Below are 19370 nucleotides of genomic sequence, written 5' to 3'. Positions count from 1 at the left end.
TCTTTCTGCTGCGCCGCCGGCAGCTGGGAGGAGGAGGCTGCAGCATTGTTCTCCCATTATCCCCACTTCACTGCTGAAGGCTTCGGTGGGGTAACAAACACTCTTTTATGGTACTAAAGGAGAAAAGGTCAGTGCTTCGTCTGGGATGGGTTCCGTGCAGAAAGAGCGTGTGAAGGGATCTGTGCTGTTACCCCCTGCTTAGCCGTTACTGCTGCGCGAGTGCGTAGCGATGAAATGGGCCCGCAGAACAGCGAGCGTGTGCGTGCAGATGGGACGGATCTGCATGGAGAACAGGGATGTGGCGTGACTGTGTGGGAGCTCAGTGGAGCAAGAGGAGAGATTTATGTTATTGTGTGTGCTGGGGGTACGTGGAAGTAAGCTGGGGTGAGACAGATGGTGTTTGGCAGTGTGTGTGGTGGTGGAGCTGAGAATGCTGCGGGAGGGGGAAGCCATGTGCTGCTCTTGGAGTTGCTTTTGTTGGAGAGCAGCAGAGTTGCTGAAATGCAAATAGGAGTGTAAATGAGAGCTGGAAAAATGCAGGGAGTGTGCGTGAGCCTGCTGATAACTCAGTGTGTGTATCGTGTGTGACAGCAAGGTCCTTTCTTAGAAGTAGCACTAGGGCTCACAGGACTGGCGATGGAGTAGAAGGTGGAATGGTGCTGTGGGCATTACTACTGGAGTTCCTCTCTCCCCTGTCCTCCAGCTCTGTGTTTTCTCTTCCTCTCCTTTTCCCTGCTCTCTTCATGTCTTTCTGACACTTCTGTTTCCTCACAGCCCGTTCATTGTGATAGGGCCACCTCCGGCACGGGGACTGACCGCACTATGCTGTCCTTGCCGGTGGCACAGGACAGCCAGGACTGCTCCCCAGCAGCAGCAGCAGCAGCAGCAGCATCCCTGACCACCAGATGTGAGCCTGGCCCTCCCCAGGACCCCGCGTCGCCCTGCCGGCGCACGTGCGGGGCAGAAAAGCCCCCTGTAGACGAACGGGATGCCAACCATTGCTCCCCTCCCCGGGAGCCAGAGGCACCAGAGCAAGAGTGCATGATCGACTCCCAGCCCATCCTCTTCAGCGAGAACCCCTTCGTGGTGGCCAACCGGAGGGGGAAGGCGGCGGGCAAGGCCTGCCTGGGGGGCCCCCCGCTGGGCTATGGCAGGGAGGGAGTGCTGAAGACCAACCTTTACTCCAAGGCAAGCGCTCTTACGGCGTGCAGCATGCGGTCACACAGGAGCCACGCAGCTCCTACTAAACCACGGGGCGTGCAAAGGCAGCACGAGGCCTGGGCTGCTCCCACCTAACGCACGTGATGTGTGTGTGCTGTCTGACTGTGGTCGTCCTCCAGCACTAACATACCGGCTGTGCATGCGCCCTCCGCCAGGAGGCCGAGACGTGGGGCTGGGGAGGACCTCCTCTCGTCATGGGCAGCCTGCAGGAGCAGCAGTGTTCCTGTGTTCCAGTGTTCTGGGGGAGCAGAGAGCTGCGGGGAGATGGCGTCACGTGTGTCTGTGGGCTTCAGCGAGCTCGGACGTGGTTAGAGCTCTCTGCAAGCAAAGAGTGTAGCTGAGGTAGCTAACTTCCAGCACAAGGGCGTGCTGTTCCTTGAAGGACTGCTTGCAGTGTATCAGACTTCTAGATTTCAGGAGAGAACATCCCTTCTTGCTGTGGGAAATCTGCTTGTATTTAAGTTCCTGTAACCCACAACATTGCCGGGAGGACTCAGCCCAAAGGTGTTGCGGGTGAGCACTGCTCTCCTCTTCATCTTGGCCTTTTTGGGGATCTGACAGCAAGAGAAGCCGAAGAACCGCATGCAGACAGCACCCTCCTGCCACAGATACAGCAGTGGGAGGAAGCAAGGCTGATCAGCCAGCTGTAGTTGTCTTAGGTGGTCGTAGCCCAGTTCTGTGGTGGCAGTTTGTCTTTTCCACATGTGTAGGCATTTGAAAATAGAGCAAGGCATCTGACAGAACGTCTGCAACATCTCAGTGTATTAAAAGTCAAAGTTTGTGCTTTGAATTGATACATATCTAGATTTATAGTTAGTGGACCAGAAAAGGTGGATTCATCCACATCCAGCGATCATCAGTCAGGAGGTGGCTGTCACAGTTAGCTTAAGCTAATCTGATTCCACAGTGCTGTCGTAAAAAGACTGCTCCCCATCATCTGTTCTCCTGTGTGCTGGCAGCAGAGCTGTGTCAGGTGGGCCAGGGAGCTGAAGGGTTTTCTTTGTAGGATGAGTTCTTTGCAGAGCAGCAACCTCCTCGGTGGGTGGATGAACAGCACGTGGAGGCTTTGGGCAGAGGATGACGGAGCCAAACAGAGCGGGAGCACTGCAGTGGTGCCATGGAAGTGATGGGTTTGAGACTGCCGTGTGCTGTCACTGTGGTGAGAGGAAGGATCAGATATTTTCTCCAGTGTAAGCTTTAGGTTCCATCCCCTGGCTTGGGATATGGAAATATATACCGTTGCCCACAGCTGACCCGAGTTTCATTAACAGGATTCACTACTGCATGAGTAACAATAATAATTGCAAAACCCAGAGATTTGCTTCAAGAACTGTTGAAATCTCAAAGGACCCATTTCCACTTTTAGGCATCTGAAATGGTTTTTAGTGGTGTTCCTTAACCAGCACGACAGCTATTGGGACTCTGCCCTTGTGATGCTGCTGTGGGGGTTTCTGCAGAAGGGGTGAGAGCTTTGTCCTTCCTGTGCTCTGCCCTGCTCTGCAGCTGCAGGCCAGCTGCAATGGATGTGGCTGTGAAAGAGTCTCCTTTTGGTTACGAGTGGCTTTTGTTGCTTCAAGACATGAAGTTTCTCTCAAGCTGGGGGAGAGGATTCCCAGAAATCCTTGCAAGGCAGAAGTCTTAACCCGGTGTCGTTGGCTGTGCAGGATGTTCGGATGCGATCTGAGCTCTGTTTCATACAGTTCTCCTGCTGTTTCCAGTGCTTTTTGCAATATGACGCCTGCCGTTAGGCCAACGCTAACTCTGCTTTCTTGTGGTGAAGTGGTCCATAGTTGCCCTCAGGCTGGATATCAGAGTGTGGAAGTTGCTGCTGCACAGTAATTCTCGAGCTTTGTCTCCTCTCTTGCAGATTCCTGAGTCGGGGACAGGAAATTCGAGGCGAGAAACCCCCTATTCTCCCAGTAACCAGCAGGTGAGGCTGCACGTAAGGCAGGCAATGGGGAGAAGGCAGGTGTGCTTCCAGGGCAGAGTTGGGCAGCAAGGCAGAGGGAGCTGAGGATAATTCCTTTATTTGAGAGCCATTCCTGTATTTGAGAGCAATACCTTTGTGGTGGAGAAATCCCTTCTAGGATGCAACTGGAGAACAAGGGAAGGAGCTCTTCTCTTTCAAAATGTTTCTGAGACCCAGAATTTACTTAGCTGCTCATAAACCCAGTGGAGAGCTACTGTTCTAAGGGTTAATTTAATTATCAGAGTAATTAACGAGCAGGGGAGTACCTAAGATGACTACGAAGCGGTCGTTGCCTGTTTTGAGAATGGCTTCACCAGTGCCTCACGCAGGCTGTGTTGAATTCTGCACGTCAGAAGAAGTGGGGAAGTGAAGGTTTGCAGAAACCTCAGCTCTGTAAATCACTGCTGTTGCTGCCCCCTGTTCTGTTGCTGCTCACACGGGCTCTTCAGAAGAGAACCAAAGGAGCTGTGCACACACTTATGGGCTCACCTCCCCAGAGGGGGGACTGATTTTCTGGAAGACTTAAGCCCCCTTTCTTTCTGAATTTTTTGATTTTTACCTTTCAATTTTCTTGTAACTTTTGGGTTATTTTCGTCAGCGTTCCCTATTCTCACTGGCTCTTCTTGTTACACGTGCAAACTGTGATCCTTTATTTAAAATCTCGTGAAGTTTTAGATGTCAGTGTTCGTTCTATGGCAGTGGGTTTCACAAAGCAGGTGAGCCTTTTGAAATGAAATACTCTGAAGTGGACGTTGAAATTTTCCCTTCGCGGACATTATGGGATCGCATTGTGAGCTGTAATGAAGTGAAAATTGTGCTGTGTGCTCTGTCCTCAGTTATTTGCATCCATTGGGAGTGTGGCTGCTCTGCAGCTGTTGGGACCGAACAGCTCTGGCAGTCTTTGGTTGAGCCATTCCAGCAATCTGAGGTTGACAAAAGTGAACTGCCTTTTTTGCTCAGTTAATTTGGAACCAGCTCGCTGAGGTGAATTGCATCATCTTGGGGTGAGGTGACCGTTAACACTGACAGTAGTAAGAGTCAAGAACAAGAGTCAAAAGCATATGGCTGGGAGCAGTGGATAGAACGCTGGAGCTGTCGTAGTTCAGTCCATCTTCTGTTGCTTCCTTATGCTGCCTTGCATCTCCTTCAGTTCCTAGATCCTTAAAATCAAGTGAGCTCCAGGGGCACAGGAAGACTGAGGGAAGGTACTGTTCGTTATGGTAATGCAGTGTCAGTGCATTCTCTTCCAGCTCCATCCGATTGCTTTTCTGGCAGCAGATGTACACTCAGAGGTGTATTTTGGGCTCTTTGCCTGTAGGTTTTCCTTTGACCACAAATGCCAGCTTTCTTTGAGGTCCTTCCCATCTAGAGGTATTCTTGGGGTGAGGATGGTACTCCTCGTTCTGCAATGGACAGAGATCTAGATATTCACTTACTTCACCCTTGAGCTCAGCTTTTGGATGAAAAAAGTGCACAGGTTACTCGGGGCCATGGTCACCAAATTCCAAACACCTCCAGGGAGGGAGAGCCCACATCTTTCCAGCCAGCAGCTCCAGTGTGTGACAGCCCTCACTGTGAGATTGCTGGTTTATTATTATAATAATTGGTTGATTATTATTTTGAATTTAAACAGGTATTTGGGTGGAGTGTTCCTAGTTCCAGCTTGTCGTAGTCAACTGCTGTGATACTCTGGTACTTTTTGTAGAAGTGCGTTGGCATTGGAGGCACAGTGACACGTCCTTGCCACCAGCCGCCCTGCAGCTAATGCCATTCTTAACTCTGGATGGGCTTTGCTCAATGAAGGACCCTGGTGGTTCATTGTTATTTGATTCCTTTGGCAATAGTGATCATCTGGCTTTTCCTAGCAGCGACTGTTTGATAGCGGAACCTTTCCAAGTAAAACCATTCACTCCTTCCTCCTTGAGTTCTGAGAAGGATAAAACAGATTTAATTTGTGTTCTGCAGAGTTCAGAGCATCCCAGGAGCGTTTCTGCAGGTGCAGGCCTTTCCCTTCCCAGTTTTAAGAGGGATCTCTCTGTTACGCAGCACTGGCTGTACTTTATATTCTGTCACTTCAAGCTTTTTGTGTCATCAGTTCCCTGTACCTTGAGTGAACCATTTTGAATAATCTCTCCAGCTTTTCTCTTGCTTTTCTGTGTTCAGAGCTGAGTAAGCCTTAAGAGATGCTGCTGATTTCTTACAACGTTTCTGACCTTCTCTTGAGTTTGTCATTCATTTTAGTCTCTTAAGGTCCTTAGAAAACCTTTCCTCGCTGCTTTGATTTCTGAGATCCAATCTTTGTGTTGTTTTAACGGCCTTTTTTTCCTTATTTCTTCTGTGGCTGTTAGGACTCAGTAACTTGGGCACTTGTTTCCTAAGGTGCCATGTGTCACAGTGCTGAGCCATTAGCCTTGCTAGTGACACTCTCCACCCATCTTCTATTCCATCCACGAGTTTTCTGGTGCACACACACGTGTGATTTAATGCCTCTGAGTCAGAGCCTTGTGCAACAGTCTCCTGCATATCAGGTGAGATGATATCAGGTGGAATTAGTTCTTGAGCAGTGAATGTTATGCAGAATGGTCACCCAGATGTTACCAAAGGACATAAGACAATCACTGTGCTGTCCTGGACGTGCCACGAGATTGCACTCAAGATGATTGCTCCACTGTTTGCAGCGGGTTTGTGCATGCAGTGGGTCTTCTTCCATGGCTGACAGCAGAGGTGGGCAGTGAGCCTTCCTTTGGGGCAGGGAGCAGTGGGGCACTGATGGCACCAGGCGAGGGCGTTCTGTGTGCTGGGGAAGCTCTCAGCCTCACCGGGGCACGCGGGTCTCTCCGTTTTCTCTCCATTCTCTCCCCTGGTGTTTCCCCCCTGCAGATGCCCGCAGCTGCTCGGCCAGGCAGGGAGACACGCTTTGTAAGTTCCCTCTGGTGTGCAGTGTGTGCTGCTGCTCCGTGCTGCTCCATGCTGCTCCGTGCTGCTCCCACCTGGCCCTGCTGTTTTCGCTTCCTTTAGCTCCGTGCTGCCCGGCTCGCGGGCTTGGGGTGCCCCTCAGCTTGCTGCAGAGCAGTGCCCGGGCAGCTGCTCTGCTCTCAGGGCTGTTCCCTGCTCCTTCTGCTGAGATGGCCAAGAAGCTGCAGTGCTGATGACTTTGCTCGAGCGCAGGGGATGCAAAGAGGGGCCACGATCGGCTGAGCTGGAGGAGAAGTGGAGAGGTGGGGGGGTTAATGTGTGAAGTGCAGAGAATTGTGAGTGTCTTCTTGCAGAGGAACTCAGAGAAGCTGCTCTTTGAGCTGCTCCCCACGTGGAGAATGCATTGCAGGGGGTGATGTGGGACTTGAAAGCTTTGTGCTGTATGGGAAGAAGGGCAGGGGGAAAGAGTTGGGTAAGTCTGTTTTTGAATGGAGCAGGGTTAGCTGAAGGGTTCCGTTATGGACTCCGCATTGACTTCTATTTCTGCTTTCAGGCTTCCATTAACTTCATTGCATCGCAGGATGACAGCAGATCAGTAAGTACATCTGCTCTGAGACCTTCCAGTAGTGTCCTCTGTGTATCCTCCAGCATGTAAAGCTTGCCTCTTCCTCCTGCGTGTGCTTACTTCCAGCCTGCTTACTTCTCACTGTTGGCTCTGTGTTCTTTTCTCAGTGTCCCTCCAAGTTTGTACAAATGCATTGTCTTCAATATTCCTACACTGAAAACTCAATGTTTATAGCTTTTATTCCTGCTTACATTAGCAGTTTGCTCTTGTGGTTTTTCTGGCCAATTGTGCTTCTGGTCCCTTTAAGTATTGGAGTTTTGTTCACTTCCACACAATACCCAGCACTGATGACATCTTGGTCCCCTGTCTCCCCTCTCTGCTCCTATCTGTCTGCGTTCCTAATTGCAGGCCTCGCTGGTGTTCTGTTCATTGCACCACAACTTCTGCCAGTGCCCGTTCCCAGCTGTATCTCCCATTCATGATGCTTACACTCCCTAAGCTCTGACATATCTGTGCCGTTCCCCTCTGACTGCTGCAGCTGCCATTTCTATGGCAGCTCGTCACTCGGGCATCACTTAACTCATTGGCGTTGCTTTGCCTGAACCTCTTTGCTTCTCCAGATGCTTGCACCAGAGACGTGGCTTTGTGCTTAGTGTTTGCTGCAGTAGCTCTCCTTCCCAAGGACTCACCTCGCTGCCCTGACCGCTCAACTCTTTTCTCTCCCTCTCTCTCTTCCTCTGCATTTTCCCCCCTCCTGTGGCACTGACACAAGCAGACCAAGCCAGGCGTCATTCAGCCTCTTTCTCGAGCGCGACAAAATGCTGCCTCGCATAACCCGGAGGAGGGGGACAGCCCCAATCCCTTCCAGCAGCCCGAGCCGTGCTCCGCTGTCCACAGCTCTGTAAGTGGCCACACTTCCTTCTCACTCTGCTTGTCCTAGGCTGCTCCGCTGCCACTTAGAGTGATGCTGAGGCGTGAAACCTTGTCTGTCAGCGCCTTGCGTCTTGGGGCAAAAGCCAGTGGCATCTGTAGTAAGTTTGGAGATGTGCAAAATGATCAGTTTTCCTTCAGAGATTCTCATTCCCAGGGCTTTATGTTGATGGGAGAGAAGGTTTTATGTATTTTGGTCTTCTCCTGGGTAAGAGCTGCTGCTGCAGAATTGAGAGTTCTGAGTTCTGCTTGCAGAATTGTCTTTTTATTGAAGCGTGTATGGATTTGTACCAAATCAGAAGCACAACAGCCACTGGAGAAGAAGGAAAAGACAAGAAAAAAGGAGTGACACTGGTAGATCTCTTCCAATGAGGAAGGTTCTGTTAGTCAGAAATGCTGGATAAGGCCAGAGCTTATCTCTCATTTCCCAGTGGACTGGATTTGTCTTTCTCAGTCCGAAGGAGCACTCAGTTAACTGTATGTCACTGTATTCCACCTCCAAAAGCCCATTGATTGATGGGTGCGTGCTCACTGAGTTGGGTGCAAATCCTTTAGGACCGTGACATCAGTTTGGCCCCATGGCCAAGAGATCAGTCACGAAATTCTGGTGAAGTCGATGAGGATTGGTGCCACCAGAATTACTGTTCCTCCACCTGCCAAGAAGGAAAATGGGGCTATGCTACTTGTGCTGCTCTATAAAGCACATACGCAGTGCAGTGCTCACCCTTCTGCACAAGGCCGTAGCAGCCATCTCTTTCATATTCCAATGCTCAGGCTCTGCAGGATGAGCATTTCGAAGCGTTTCCCCCACGTTCTGTTTTTTTGTAACAACTGTGATTTTTTTGTTATGTTCTGTTTTTGTCGCTGTAGCCAAAGCCACCATCACCACCCTCTCCTGATGAGATTCCCATCAACGTCAAGCAAGCATACAAGACTTTTGCAGCAGTGCCCTTGTCACACCCTCTGCTCGAGACACAGGTAACTGCTGCTGGTTGGGGGCAACGCCACCCAAACAGTGGAACACAGAGAAGAAGGAGCATCACAAGTGAGGGTAGGAAGGAGACAGCAACTGGTTCATCGCAGACAGACCTGCTTTGAGGGAGGGATGTGTCGTTGTCTTGTTGGAATTTGGGGTCTGCTCACACTGCAGGTGGTCACCCTGCAGTGACCCATGAAGACTTACCCATGAAGTACTGAAAGCTTACTGGCTTTCATAGCACTGTTCTCCCAGGGCATTAGGGTGATAAGTCTTAACCTTGCTGTTCTGATACAAAGAAGCCCACTGAGCTTCCAAGACATAGGGCTGGGCCAAATCTGCTCCAAGAACATTCTGGTTGGAGGTAAGGCTGAAGTTGAAGGTAGTCTATTTTCTCTCCTCCTGTGATTCATTTTCACTTATATAACTAAAAAACAGTCTTCTCTGTAATAATTCTTGGCAGTTCTCATGATACCCTTACAATTTCTAATTTCTGGTTCACAAATCAGTTTTGTGGATCAATTTTTTTTACTCCCTATCGTTCTGATCTTCTGATATTATGTTATTTATTCCGTTAAATAGGGATTTATTATCTTGACAGTGAAGCTTCCACTTCTTAAAATCAAATTTTAAGTAGATTTATCATTCCACCAAGTGATGTCCCTGACTGTTGCTGTTGATGTGACGTCGGTGACCCTTGGTTGTGGGGGAGGAGTGATGGCACACGACCATCCTTTTGATGCATGCCTGTTTCTCAGTGTCCTTGGGAATGGCTTGCTCAGACCAGCGCAGAGAATCATAGAATCACAGAACCCCAGCATGGCCTGGGTTGCACAGGAGCACAGCGCTCACCTGGTTCCAACCCCTGCTGTGTGCAGGTCGCCAACCAGCAGCCCAGGCTGCCCAGAGCCACATCCAGCCTGGCCTCCAATGCCTGCAGGGATGGGGCATCCACAGCCTCCTTGGGCAACCTGTGCCACTGCCTCACCGCCCTCTGGCTGAAAATCTTCCTGCTAAGGAAGAAACCCAAACCAGCCCCAGAGTTGAGGTCTGGTGGCTGGGGCAGGAGCTGGGTCAGCACCTCGGAGAGGATACAGGCTTTGTGGACTGTGGATATGGAGAAAGCATCCCAGTGCAGGCACAGGGGAAGGCTGGGGAAGGGGGAAGGGAGTGCTGTGGAGCACGGGGCTGAGGCTGGGGCTTGGCTTGGGCGCTCTGTGAGCAGTGCCTCTGTGGGTGTTCACAGGTGCCGACGCAGAGCCTGCACAGCCCTGAGCAGCGATCCTTCCGTGAGAGGCAGAAATACTTCGAAGTGGAGGTGAAGCAGCAGCAGGTGGACAAACCTCCCAAACGCGTCTCCTTGGTGGGAGAGGATGACCTGAAGAAGATGAAGGAAGAGGAAGGTACGTTTCGTTCTGTGAAGGGAAATTTGGCCTCTGAAGTGAAGCATCAGACTGCACACACTGGGAATGTAACACCTACAAAAGCTTGTAGGAGGTCATTTATAATTACAGGGTCGTTAAGATTGGAAAAGACCTTTAGGGTCACCAAGTCCAACCCCAACCCATCCCCACTGTGCCCATTGATCACGTCCCCAAGTGCCACATCTCCAAGCTTCTGGAGCTCCTCCACTCCCCCACCTCCCTGGGCAGCTGTGCCAATGCCTGGCTGCTCTTTTAGAGAATAAATTTTTCCTAATATCAAACCTGAACGTCTCCTGGCACAACTTGAGGCCACCTCTCATAATGGGGAATTGGAGCTTGATGATCTGTAGGGTCCCTTTCAACTGAAGTCCTGATGTGATTCTGTAATTTTTGATTGCTTGATGCATGTGAACATCAAGGATTTTATTGGCTGCTGCTCTGTGTGGACAGGTGGTGGTGCTGTAGGGTCAGGGTTTCCTGGAGTTCATCAAACACTTCAAAACAATTTTACAGAGCTACTGCAAATGTGTTTCTTTGTAAGATGCCAGAGTTGATTAGCAGGAGGTTTGACCTGGTGCAATCCTGCAGGGATGAAAATGGGATTGCCTGTGACATCTTTATGCAGGATCGTGTGACAGAAGAGCTTTCATTGCCTGGTATACTGCTCTGATTATGTGCAGTACTTTCACAGGAGGGAAAATGACTGCTGTGGTCTTTGATGTAATTTCTTCCTGTTTGGACAGTGCTTTAAATGTCAATCAGGAACAACAGTGATTGATTGAAGGGGTTCTAGTGAAGTTTGGTCCCCCCCCATAAGAAAATACAGGTGGGATTAAATTCCTGGCTTTGGGAGCTGTGACTCACTGCTGCTCACGAGAGTTATAGAAGAATTCCTTTTGCAAACTGACTCTTTCGTTCTGTACCTTGCTGTTCTTCCTGCCTTCCCTCCCATATGTCTGTTCAGAGGCTGTTTGTGAATGGGTGTGAAGCATCAGAAGCATTCTTAGTTTCAGGAACATGAATACAAACTGAGACAAGAGTAAGCTCATAACAGATATCCTGACAGGTAGAAAGGAAGGTAAGAAAAAGAAATTGCAGCTGTCCTTTGGAGTTTCTTTGATGTGATGTGGCTGAAAGAATCACACATCCAGCCTGTAAAAATGTTCTGGGTGCATCAGATTCTTTATGTACAAAGAACACGATGGGAAGGAGAACTGCAGAGTTTCAGGTTTGAATTTGAGCTTGTTTTGAGAGTGGGAGTGTGGGAGATGAGGAGAAACGTTGCCTCTCATCAGGAGCACTGGAATGTAAAAAGAAAATGCACCTAAGGGAGAGAGATCCCTTGTTGAGTAAGGGTGGGACTGAAAGAATGGAGTGGAACTTTTACACCTGAAGCATTGGAGGAGTGGAGGAGAAACAAACGCTTGTCGAGAAGAGGGTAAGCTTAAAGCAGCACAAAGCTGCAGTGATGTTGAGTGCAAGGTCCTGCCCAGAGTCTGCATCCCTGTGGGATTTAGTGGAGTTTAATGTGGTGTAAGATGAGTCCGTCTTGTTTTGGCAGCTCGAAAACTGCAGCAGAAACGTAGCCTTCTGTTGGAGGAAGAAGTGGAAGAGGACGAGATGATAAAACAAGTGCCTGAGATGAGCATGCAGTCCACTGTCATCATTGAAGGAGTTGAATACAAGATTGAGAGGCTGAATGGAAGGAGCAGCCAGGCTCCAGCAACTCGGTAAGACTATGGAGCAGCATCTCAGTGCCACCCCTGTGTGTCAGAGAAAGCTCTGAGGATGAGTCCAGCTTTCAGCTCCCAGTTCTTATCTGTGCAAGGACAGCTGCAGATAGAAGACTTCCAGTTACCTTTTATTTATGCTTGGACAAGGGAGATGCAGTAGAATAGGCTGAATTTGTGCATTTTGGAATATTTTTTCATGCTGAGACTGGAATTTAAGCAAAGCAAACCTGAGTAGTAAAAAGGAAAGCTCAAATTCATGAGCTTTCTGATTGCCAGCTAAGGCACAGTAGCTGGGGACACCTTCATCTGTGCAAAGCAGGGTTGTTTGGCTTGCTGTCAGCTGATGTGATGTGCAGTGGTTTGGTCACTGAGCACACGACTTCAGTTTGTCAAGCAGTTGCACATAGAATGTCTGTGTAGAGAATTTGTCAGGATTTGTCCCTACCCCAAACATGCATTCATTTACAGCTCAGGAGGATCAGCCTTTGTTAACGTTCATGCATATCCAACATCAGCAGAGGAAAAGGCTGGGAGCAGCCAGGCTGTAAATCACGTAAAGGGAGCTGGAGAGCATAAACTGTTATGAAATCAACAAGGAAATGCTTGCAGTAATGGAGAAAAAAAGATGTTGAGCAAAAACATTCTAGGTTGTGTCTTCAAACGGGTCTGTGTTGTGTTCTGGGGTGTGCATCTATTCTGAAGCAGCCTGTGGCACTGCTGGCTGATGTGCTCGTCTGGTTTAGGACCTCAGAGGTGAATGAGAACAACAGCTCACAGAGGAATTCACTGGAAGAAGGAATGAAGCCTGAACAGAGAACGAACTCCATGTCTGGGTAAGGGGATGAGCAATGTGCTTTGCCTTGAAACTGCCAGGTGATGGAACAAGGGACTCCTACTTTTTAGCAGATAAGGAGTGTAAAAGGAGAAATCTTGTGGAGAAGATGAAACTAATTGGAAAAAAACACCTTAGCAGAAACTTACCTCTGTGTTTGTGTTCTTCTTCTATCCTTCAAAATGATGTCCTTGGATTTGGGGGTGGTGCAGAACAGCGTCTGAGGGTGTTGGTCATCACCTTACCATCGCCTTGAGAAGAGCAGGCAGTGCTGAAGTGGATGAGGGCTGCCTGTTTCTCACTGCTTCTCTCTCTGCCCAGGTTGAGTCCATTAAGCCTTGCAGCAGGGGATGCGTTGGCCCCGGTGCGCACAGCCAAAGCGGAGCGGCGGCACCAGGAGAGGTTGCGAATGCAGAGTCCTGAGCTCCTGAGCAGCCAAGAGAAGGAACTTTCTCCAGCAGAACGTCGTGCTCTGGAGGCAGAGAAGCGAGCGATGTGGAGGGCAGCACGGTGAGACAGAAGGAGCTTCATCGTTTTCTTTTCTAGGCCAGTTCAGGGAAGAATCCGGGGTGTTCAGGTGGGGAACAGAAAAACTTCCCTTCTGCCATATGTTTGCAGAGGTTGTAGTTGCACATTTCTTCCGTTCAAACAGTGCGGAGCATCCGCTGCTTGGCTGAACTCGTCTGCTTCTGACCAGCTGTGTGAGTGAGAAGTCCCATATTCCAACTGTGTCTGCACAGACCTGAAGATAGTGGAGTTTTATTTAAAAAAACCAACAATTCTGATGTCTGTGTGTGACAGCAAATGCATCTCTTGCCTTCCAGCACACCATTCCCCATCTCTTTTGTAACACGAGAAAGATCACATTTCCCCAAGCTGCAGGCTGACGTATCCAAAACGAAAAACAGCAAGAACAGTTCATAGAGTCAGTGTTGCGAGGCTGCTAGGTTTGCTGAAGTCAAGTCAAGTCAAAAACTGAGCAAGATGAGGGAATTTTTATCCACACAGGTTGTATCGTGAGCTACGACAGAGTGAGTCAGCATCTGTTTTGAAAGCTTCAGAGCTTTAGATTGGAAGTCGGTCCAGGCCCTTGCTGTGTAATGTAATTCCTTTAAAGAATTAGTCGAGCTGCTGCTATAACTGATTACAGCTTTCCTGTCTGCTACAAGAGCATTCCGGGACTCAAAATAAATCTGAAATGCTCTTTCTGGGGAGGTTGAATGGGAGGCTGTAGAAGAACAGCAGAGCTAATGACTCGCCTTTGCCAGACTGCTCAGTGGGATGCTGGAGGGATTGGTGTGAGGTGATACAACCCAAAACCTTCATGTTTGAGGTGAGATGTGGATCCTAATGGTGCCACATCCCTCTGGAGAGGCTCTGGGGATGAAGAAATCCTTGGGTGGAGTTCACAGTGATGACGGCTCACCTGGAGCTTTGCAGAGGGCTCAGCGTTCCATTGTCACTTCATCATAGGACAGATCTGCTTGTGGCTTTGATTATGCTTATTTAGAGCTGTGCTGAGCTAAGGTTTGCAGTTACTGAGGCTCTTCCCCTTTAGAAGAACACTTTCTTGGCATGCTCCAGCTCCATTGCTGTGGATGATCCCTTTACCTGGTCTTTCTCAGCTGTTGCTTTTTTTTTATGAAGCACTACCTTAATTCCAGTGCAGTGCTCTGCAGTGTCAAAAGACTGATCAGCTCACTGAAAAGCTTGCCAGTTAGAATCACTCTTCATTTGGAAGAGTGATTTCTGTTATCTCGTAGCATCCTTGTTACACCTTTGAAGCTGGCGCTGCTTGGAGTGGTTTTAGGTGACCTCCAGAGGTCCTGGGGGAATTTGCACTCAGCAATCTCTCCTTTGCCTGCACCCCAGAAATGCAGGTCCAGCAGTGACCACAGTGTGGTGTGACAGAATTGTTTCCTCTATGGGTTGTTGATTCAGACACGGTGAGATTCTGTCTGCTTCTCTGACTTGCTGAATGTTCTGCAGTCTATGGCATCACACTCCTGCTCCAGTTGATGTTATTCCTGTGGTTGCTGTGTCACAGCTTTTCAGGAGGCATCATTTGCAAATGAAAGTCCTGTGTTTTCACATTAATCCAGGAATAACCCTTTTCCAAAAACAGTACGTGTGTAAGGAAGAGTGTTTGACAGCAATACTTGCTGTAATAGAGGCACTGGCCTTTGATTACAAGACCAGAAGCTGGATGGGTGTCACAGAACCAATTAAAGAGTCCTAAATCATGGAATCCTTAGAGCTGAAAGGGACCTTTAAAGGCCATCTGGTCCAACTCCCCTGCAGTGAACAGGAATGTGCACAGTGACATCAGGATGCCCAGGGCCTGATCCAGCCTCTCCTTGAAAGTCCCCAGCGATGGAGCATCCACCACATCTGTGGGCAACGAATGTGTGCTTACAAACTATTGGGAGAGGTTGGGCTGGGACTGATCCCAGATTCTGGCTCTGGCACGTGGTTCCTTATGAACTTGGTCAGATCTCTGAGTCTCTGCACTGCGAGGACTGTAATAGCGAGTCTGTCTCACAGGAGGGCTGGGGGTGTTAAATACATGAAATACTGCACATGATAGGACGCTGTTTGAGTACCACAGACACACTGGGAGAAGGCAAACTCTGTAGAGTTGCTACTCACGTTTGGTGTCTTAAAAAAACAAACTAGAAAACAACCACGCCAACCTCCACTGTTGCATTTGGTCCAACAGAAGAGAAGTTGGCTGCTGTGCTTCCCCACCTGAAGCTCAACATCATTCTGCTTTGAGAAGTGGTGGGGATTGATCTGCCGTCCCTTTCCAAGCAGAACACCAGGATGTTCTCTCCCTCATGCCTACCATTCCTGTGTATCTTTCTCTGATGGGGCAGGGTCTGTCAGGTTTGATCTGTCATAAGCCTGAATATTAGCATGCCCAGTGCAGCTTCTGTCAGATTCAATGTTCAGTTTATGAGTTCTGCAGAGCAGCTTCTCAGCTTCATTTTGCTTCTGATAGCAAGGTGTATTTTTCCTCTCCAAGAAGCGTCTGGCTGTTCCTTGGGCGGTGTTAAGGCCTGACTTATTGACAGTGGCAGGGATCATCAGCACAGTGAGCTCCTCCAGACCAAGGGCAGACTGTCCCTACCGCCACAGATCTCACTGATGTGAGCCATCTCCTATCACTGCTGCAGAGTGGTGACGTGGTGGCAGCCAAGGCTCGCGTCTTGTTTCCCCGTGCAGCCCCACACGTGCTGTGTGGGGAGGATTGCCTCACTAACGTGTATTTTCTTGAAGTGCATGATTTTATTACTTTCTTTCTAATCTTCTATCTTCTGCTTCTTTCCAGTTCTCTGGTCTGTGTGCTGTCACTTGTGACCCCATCAACTCATACCACCTTGGGCTTTCCCTTTTCTCCCTGTGTCATCAGTGCCCTGCCAGGACATGCGGTGCCCCCCCACCACCACACACCCACTCCCTTTCCTCTGCTGGGGAGACACACGGGGACCCATCCTCCATAGGTGATCTCAGCACACACAGATGCTGACGTTTGTGCCCCAGGAAGGCTGTGACTGAGGGGGTAAAGGCACACGTTGAGAAGGAGCAGCAGCCTGCTGAGGCCAACATGCGCCCTGCTGGTTTTTCCAATGCGCTCCTTTGTGGATGCACTCAGCTCTGAGATTGCTTGCGTTCTGGTGCCAAACAGACCCTTCACAATGTGCTTGCTCATTTTGCATTGGTGTGGCTTCACTTTGCCTAGCATACGTGAGCTCCGCAGTATTAGAAGGATATAAAAATAAGAGAATGTGCCCAAAGGAGGACAACCAACAAAGTTGGTTAAAGGAGCAGAGAGGGAAATATTGGAGTGCATCCAGAGGAGGGCCACAAAGATGATCAAAGGGCTGGAGCACACCCCTGTGAGGAAAGGTTGAGGGAGCTGGGCTTGTTTATCTTGGAGAAGAGAAGGCTCCAGAGAGACCTCATTGCAGCCTTCCAATATTTGAAGGGAGCTTAGAAGCAGAAGAGGGATCAACTTTTTACACCATCTGATAGTGACAAGATATGGGGAAATGGCTTTAAGCTAAAAGATGGGAAATCCAGTTCAGATGTTAGGAAGAAATCTTTTACTCAGAGGGTGGTGAGGTACTGGAACAGGATGCTCAGAGAGGTTGTGGATGCCCCATCTTGGGAGGCATTCAAGGCCAGGTTGGATGTGGCCTTGTACAGCTTGATGTAGTGATTGGCAACTGTCCCCAAGGCAGGGGGTTGGAATTAGATGATCTTTAAGGACCCCTCCAACCTAAGCCATTCTGTAACTCTGTGATATGTATGAGGAGCAGCCACACTTTGTTCAGCTGAGAGAAGACAGAGGGGAGGCTTCGTGGCAGCCTGCAGCTCATTCGTGGCAGCCCACAGCCAACTTATGATCTCTGCTGTTTGGTGACAGCAACAGGACCCAAAGAAACAGCACAGAGCTGTGTCGGGAGGGTCAGGCTGGGGGTGAGGGAAAGATTCTGCACCAGAATGTGAGCTTGGAACAGGCTCCCCAGGCTGGTGGTTGTGGTTCCAAACCTGTCAGCAGTGCTGAAGAAGCATTTGGACAATGCTCTTAGAGTTGTGGTTTAACACTCACCTTGCCCTTTGTGGAGTCGGGAGCTGGACTCAGTGCTTGCCATGGGTTCCTTCCAACTCAGTTATCCTGTTTTACAATGGTCAAACAAAAGTAAATGCTGACAGATGGTCAGATATGTATGAGCATGCAGTGTACATGGAGGTGATGAAGTGTGCGTGCACGCACGTGTGCTCATGCCCTGCACTCCATCAGTCTGCTTTACACACACACATACACACACAAACTTCTTTGCAGCCACTGCTGAGCCTTTTGCACTGATCTGCTGATGTTTCCAGTCCTCCCAGCACGTGAGGAGGGCGTTCTCTAGACATGTAGTCTCTGAAGCAAGCACTTCTGGGCACATCATCCAGGTTGCCCTCTTCTGCAGCAGTTGGTGCTGGGAAGGACGAGGTGTAGGAGCCTGTTGTAACCATGGCTGCTCCCTTTTCAGACATACATTTCTCCTTGCCAGGGTATGTTCCTGTATCTGTTTCTTTCTCTCCCTGTATTTGTCCACTGTAATGTTCATTACCATCATCTCCTCTTCCTTCTCCTTTTCCTCTTCCTCTCTTCCTCCTCCTCCTCCTCCTCCTCAGATCCTCAACTCTTGAAGACAGTATTAAACAGTACGAGCAGGATCTGGCCAGGAAGCTGTACCAGTCCCGGCAATGGGCTCCTGCTCCCGGGGCCAGGCCAGCTCAGATGCCTAGTCCAGTGCAGAGTCACGCCTCGAGAACCCCTGGGTCAGGAAACCAATCCAGGTGTGCACAGCCCCATCCCTGCCAGCTGCATGCTCCGTCCTGTCTGTGTCCCCCATCCTAACACCGTGCTCCCAGCTGCGTCCTTGTAGGGCTAGGGAGGATTCAGTGGTGCTGGAGTTCATTTCCCTGAGGTACCACAGACTACTGGCAGTCAGTGGGGATGATGGGTGGACGCTGGGTCTGTCTGGTTGGGTGGGAGCCGGCGTTTGTGAGGGCTGAACCCCCTTTTTCAGAGGTGATTTATAATGTCCCAGTGGCAGCAGAGGGATGAAGTGTGGCACACTTGAGAACACAGGAGAGTAAAGCCCTGAAAGCTCACCTAGACATTGAGCCCTGGCAGTTCCCCGTCACGTTCCTCAATTTGGATTGCTGTCTGTCACACACGGCGCCTCTGGGAAGGCCTCCAGCATCTCATGGGTTGATGCTGAGCTCCAGGCTCTGTTCAGCACACGTGACAACATGGACAGTAATGTCTGATGACAGCAAACTGAGCTGTTCTCTCCTGCTCTGAAAGTCTGTCTGCTGCGGGGAACCGAGGGTTCGTCTGGCCTTTCTGCACTCAGCTTGTTGACTGTGGTTCAGCCGCTGGGCACAGAAGACGGCATTCATCTCTTATAGAGAAAGCAATGTCTGATGTCTTTTTCTCCTTCCGTTCCTCCTCCTTTCTGAGACAGGATGAAATCCCTTGAACAGGATGCTCTTAAAGCCCAAATGGTCATTGCCAAGTCCAAGGAGGGAAAGAAGCGCAGCACTCTGGAGCAGGTGACAGAGTCACCTTCACCCGTTCCTACCCCGTCGCCAACACCACTGGAAGGTACTGTACAGCAGCTTCTGAGGAAGAGCTAATGCTTCTGCAGATTAATTGGCTTGAAAGAAGATTGGCAGGATGCAGTTTATTCATTCAGCTGAGGCTGGAAGGACCTGCTTGAGCACATGACATCTCTGAGCACAGGAGATGTTTCTAACAAACAGAAAACTTGAGATACCAAAACATGGTTGTGGGAAACAAGAGCAGAGTTGAAGAGAAAGGAGAAAAAAAGAAAAAGAAAAAAAAAAGAGGCATTTGTTTTGAGAGTGTCTGTTGTGAGTCTGGTCTTTTATCACACTTAAATAACTGCTGAATGGAAGGGGCAGGCATGTGTGTGCGTTGCATGTAACACAGACGTTCAGTGAACAGTGTTTTTGTGTCATCTTTTGCAGATTGCAGTCCCAGGAACGTCACTTCACCAGGAAGGCTGGTATGACACCTTCTGCTTGCTCTTGTTCTCTCTGTAAGCTTGGGATTTGTCCGTTACTCACCTTGGGTGTGGATCGTGCATCTGGGCTACGAGGTCCCTATTTAAATACTCAGCCTGAGGCAGAGTTGTGAAGAGGGCAGTGTGGCTGGAGCTCTGCCATGCCCTTTGCTAGAGACATCCCCTTTGTACAAATAGGCAGCAATGTCTGTTT

The 19370-nt window shown here is 49.6% G+C and overlaps 1 protein-coding gene and 1 long non-coding RNA gene across 34 annotated transcripts in view; one reads left to right on the top strand and one right to left on the bottom strand.

The window, feature by feature from the left end:
• LOC128071941 (uncharacterized) overlaps window positions 1-19370 on the bottom strand; it is a 144235-nt gene that overhangs the window by 107291 nt on the left and 17574 nt on the right. The gene's annotated exons all lie outside the window — the stretch shown is intronic.
• Window positions 1-19370, top strand: part of SCRIB (scribble planar cell polarity protein) — a 94743-nt gene that overhangs the window by 66649 nt on the left and 8724 nt on the right. For 9 of the 32 annotated variants that reach the window (XM_052665161.1, XM_052665153.1, XM_052665167.1 and 6 more), the window contains 12 exons: window positions 3089-3151; window positions 6071-6109; window positions 6660-6701; window positions 7444-7572; window positions 8472-8579; window positions 9824-9980; window positions 11563-11731; window positions 12478-12567; window positions 12888-13076; window positions 17757-17921; window positions 18596-18735; window positions 19122-19159. In XM_052665161.1, the coding sequence (XP_052521121.1) occupies window positions 3089-3151; window positions 6071-6109; window positions 6660-6701; window positions 7444-7572; window positions 8472-8579; window positions 9824-9980; window positions 11563-11731; window positions 12478-12567; window positions 12888-13076; window positions 17757-17921; window positions 18596-18735; window positions 19122-19159 (1329 nt within the window). Of the gene's footprint in view, window positions 1-774; window positions 2561-3088; window positions 3152-6070; window positions 6110-6659; window positions 6702-7443; window positions 7573-8471; window positions 8580-9823; window positions 9981-11562; window positions 11732-12477; window positions 12568-12887; window positions 13077-17756; window positions 17922-18595; window positions 18736-19121; window positions 19193-19370 lie in introns of those variants that run through there. The other 23 variants (XM_052665170.1, XM_052665165.1, XM_052665149.1 and 20 more) reach the window with 14 other exon arrangements.

The sequence above is a fragment of the Tympanuchus pallidicinctus genome, unplaced genomic scaffold, assembly GCF_026119805.1.
Source record: "Tympanuchus pallidicinctus isolate F22 unplaced genomic scaffold, pur_lepc_1.0 scaffold62, whole genome shotgun sequence".
Classification (NCBI taxonomy): Eukaryota; Metazoa; Chordata; class Aves; order Galliformes; family Phasianidae; genus Tympanuchus; species Tympanuchus pallidicinctus.
This window is presented reverse-complemented; position numbering and strand designations above follow the sequence as displayed.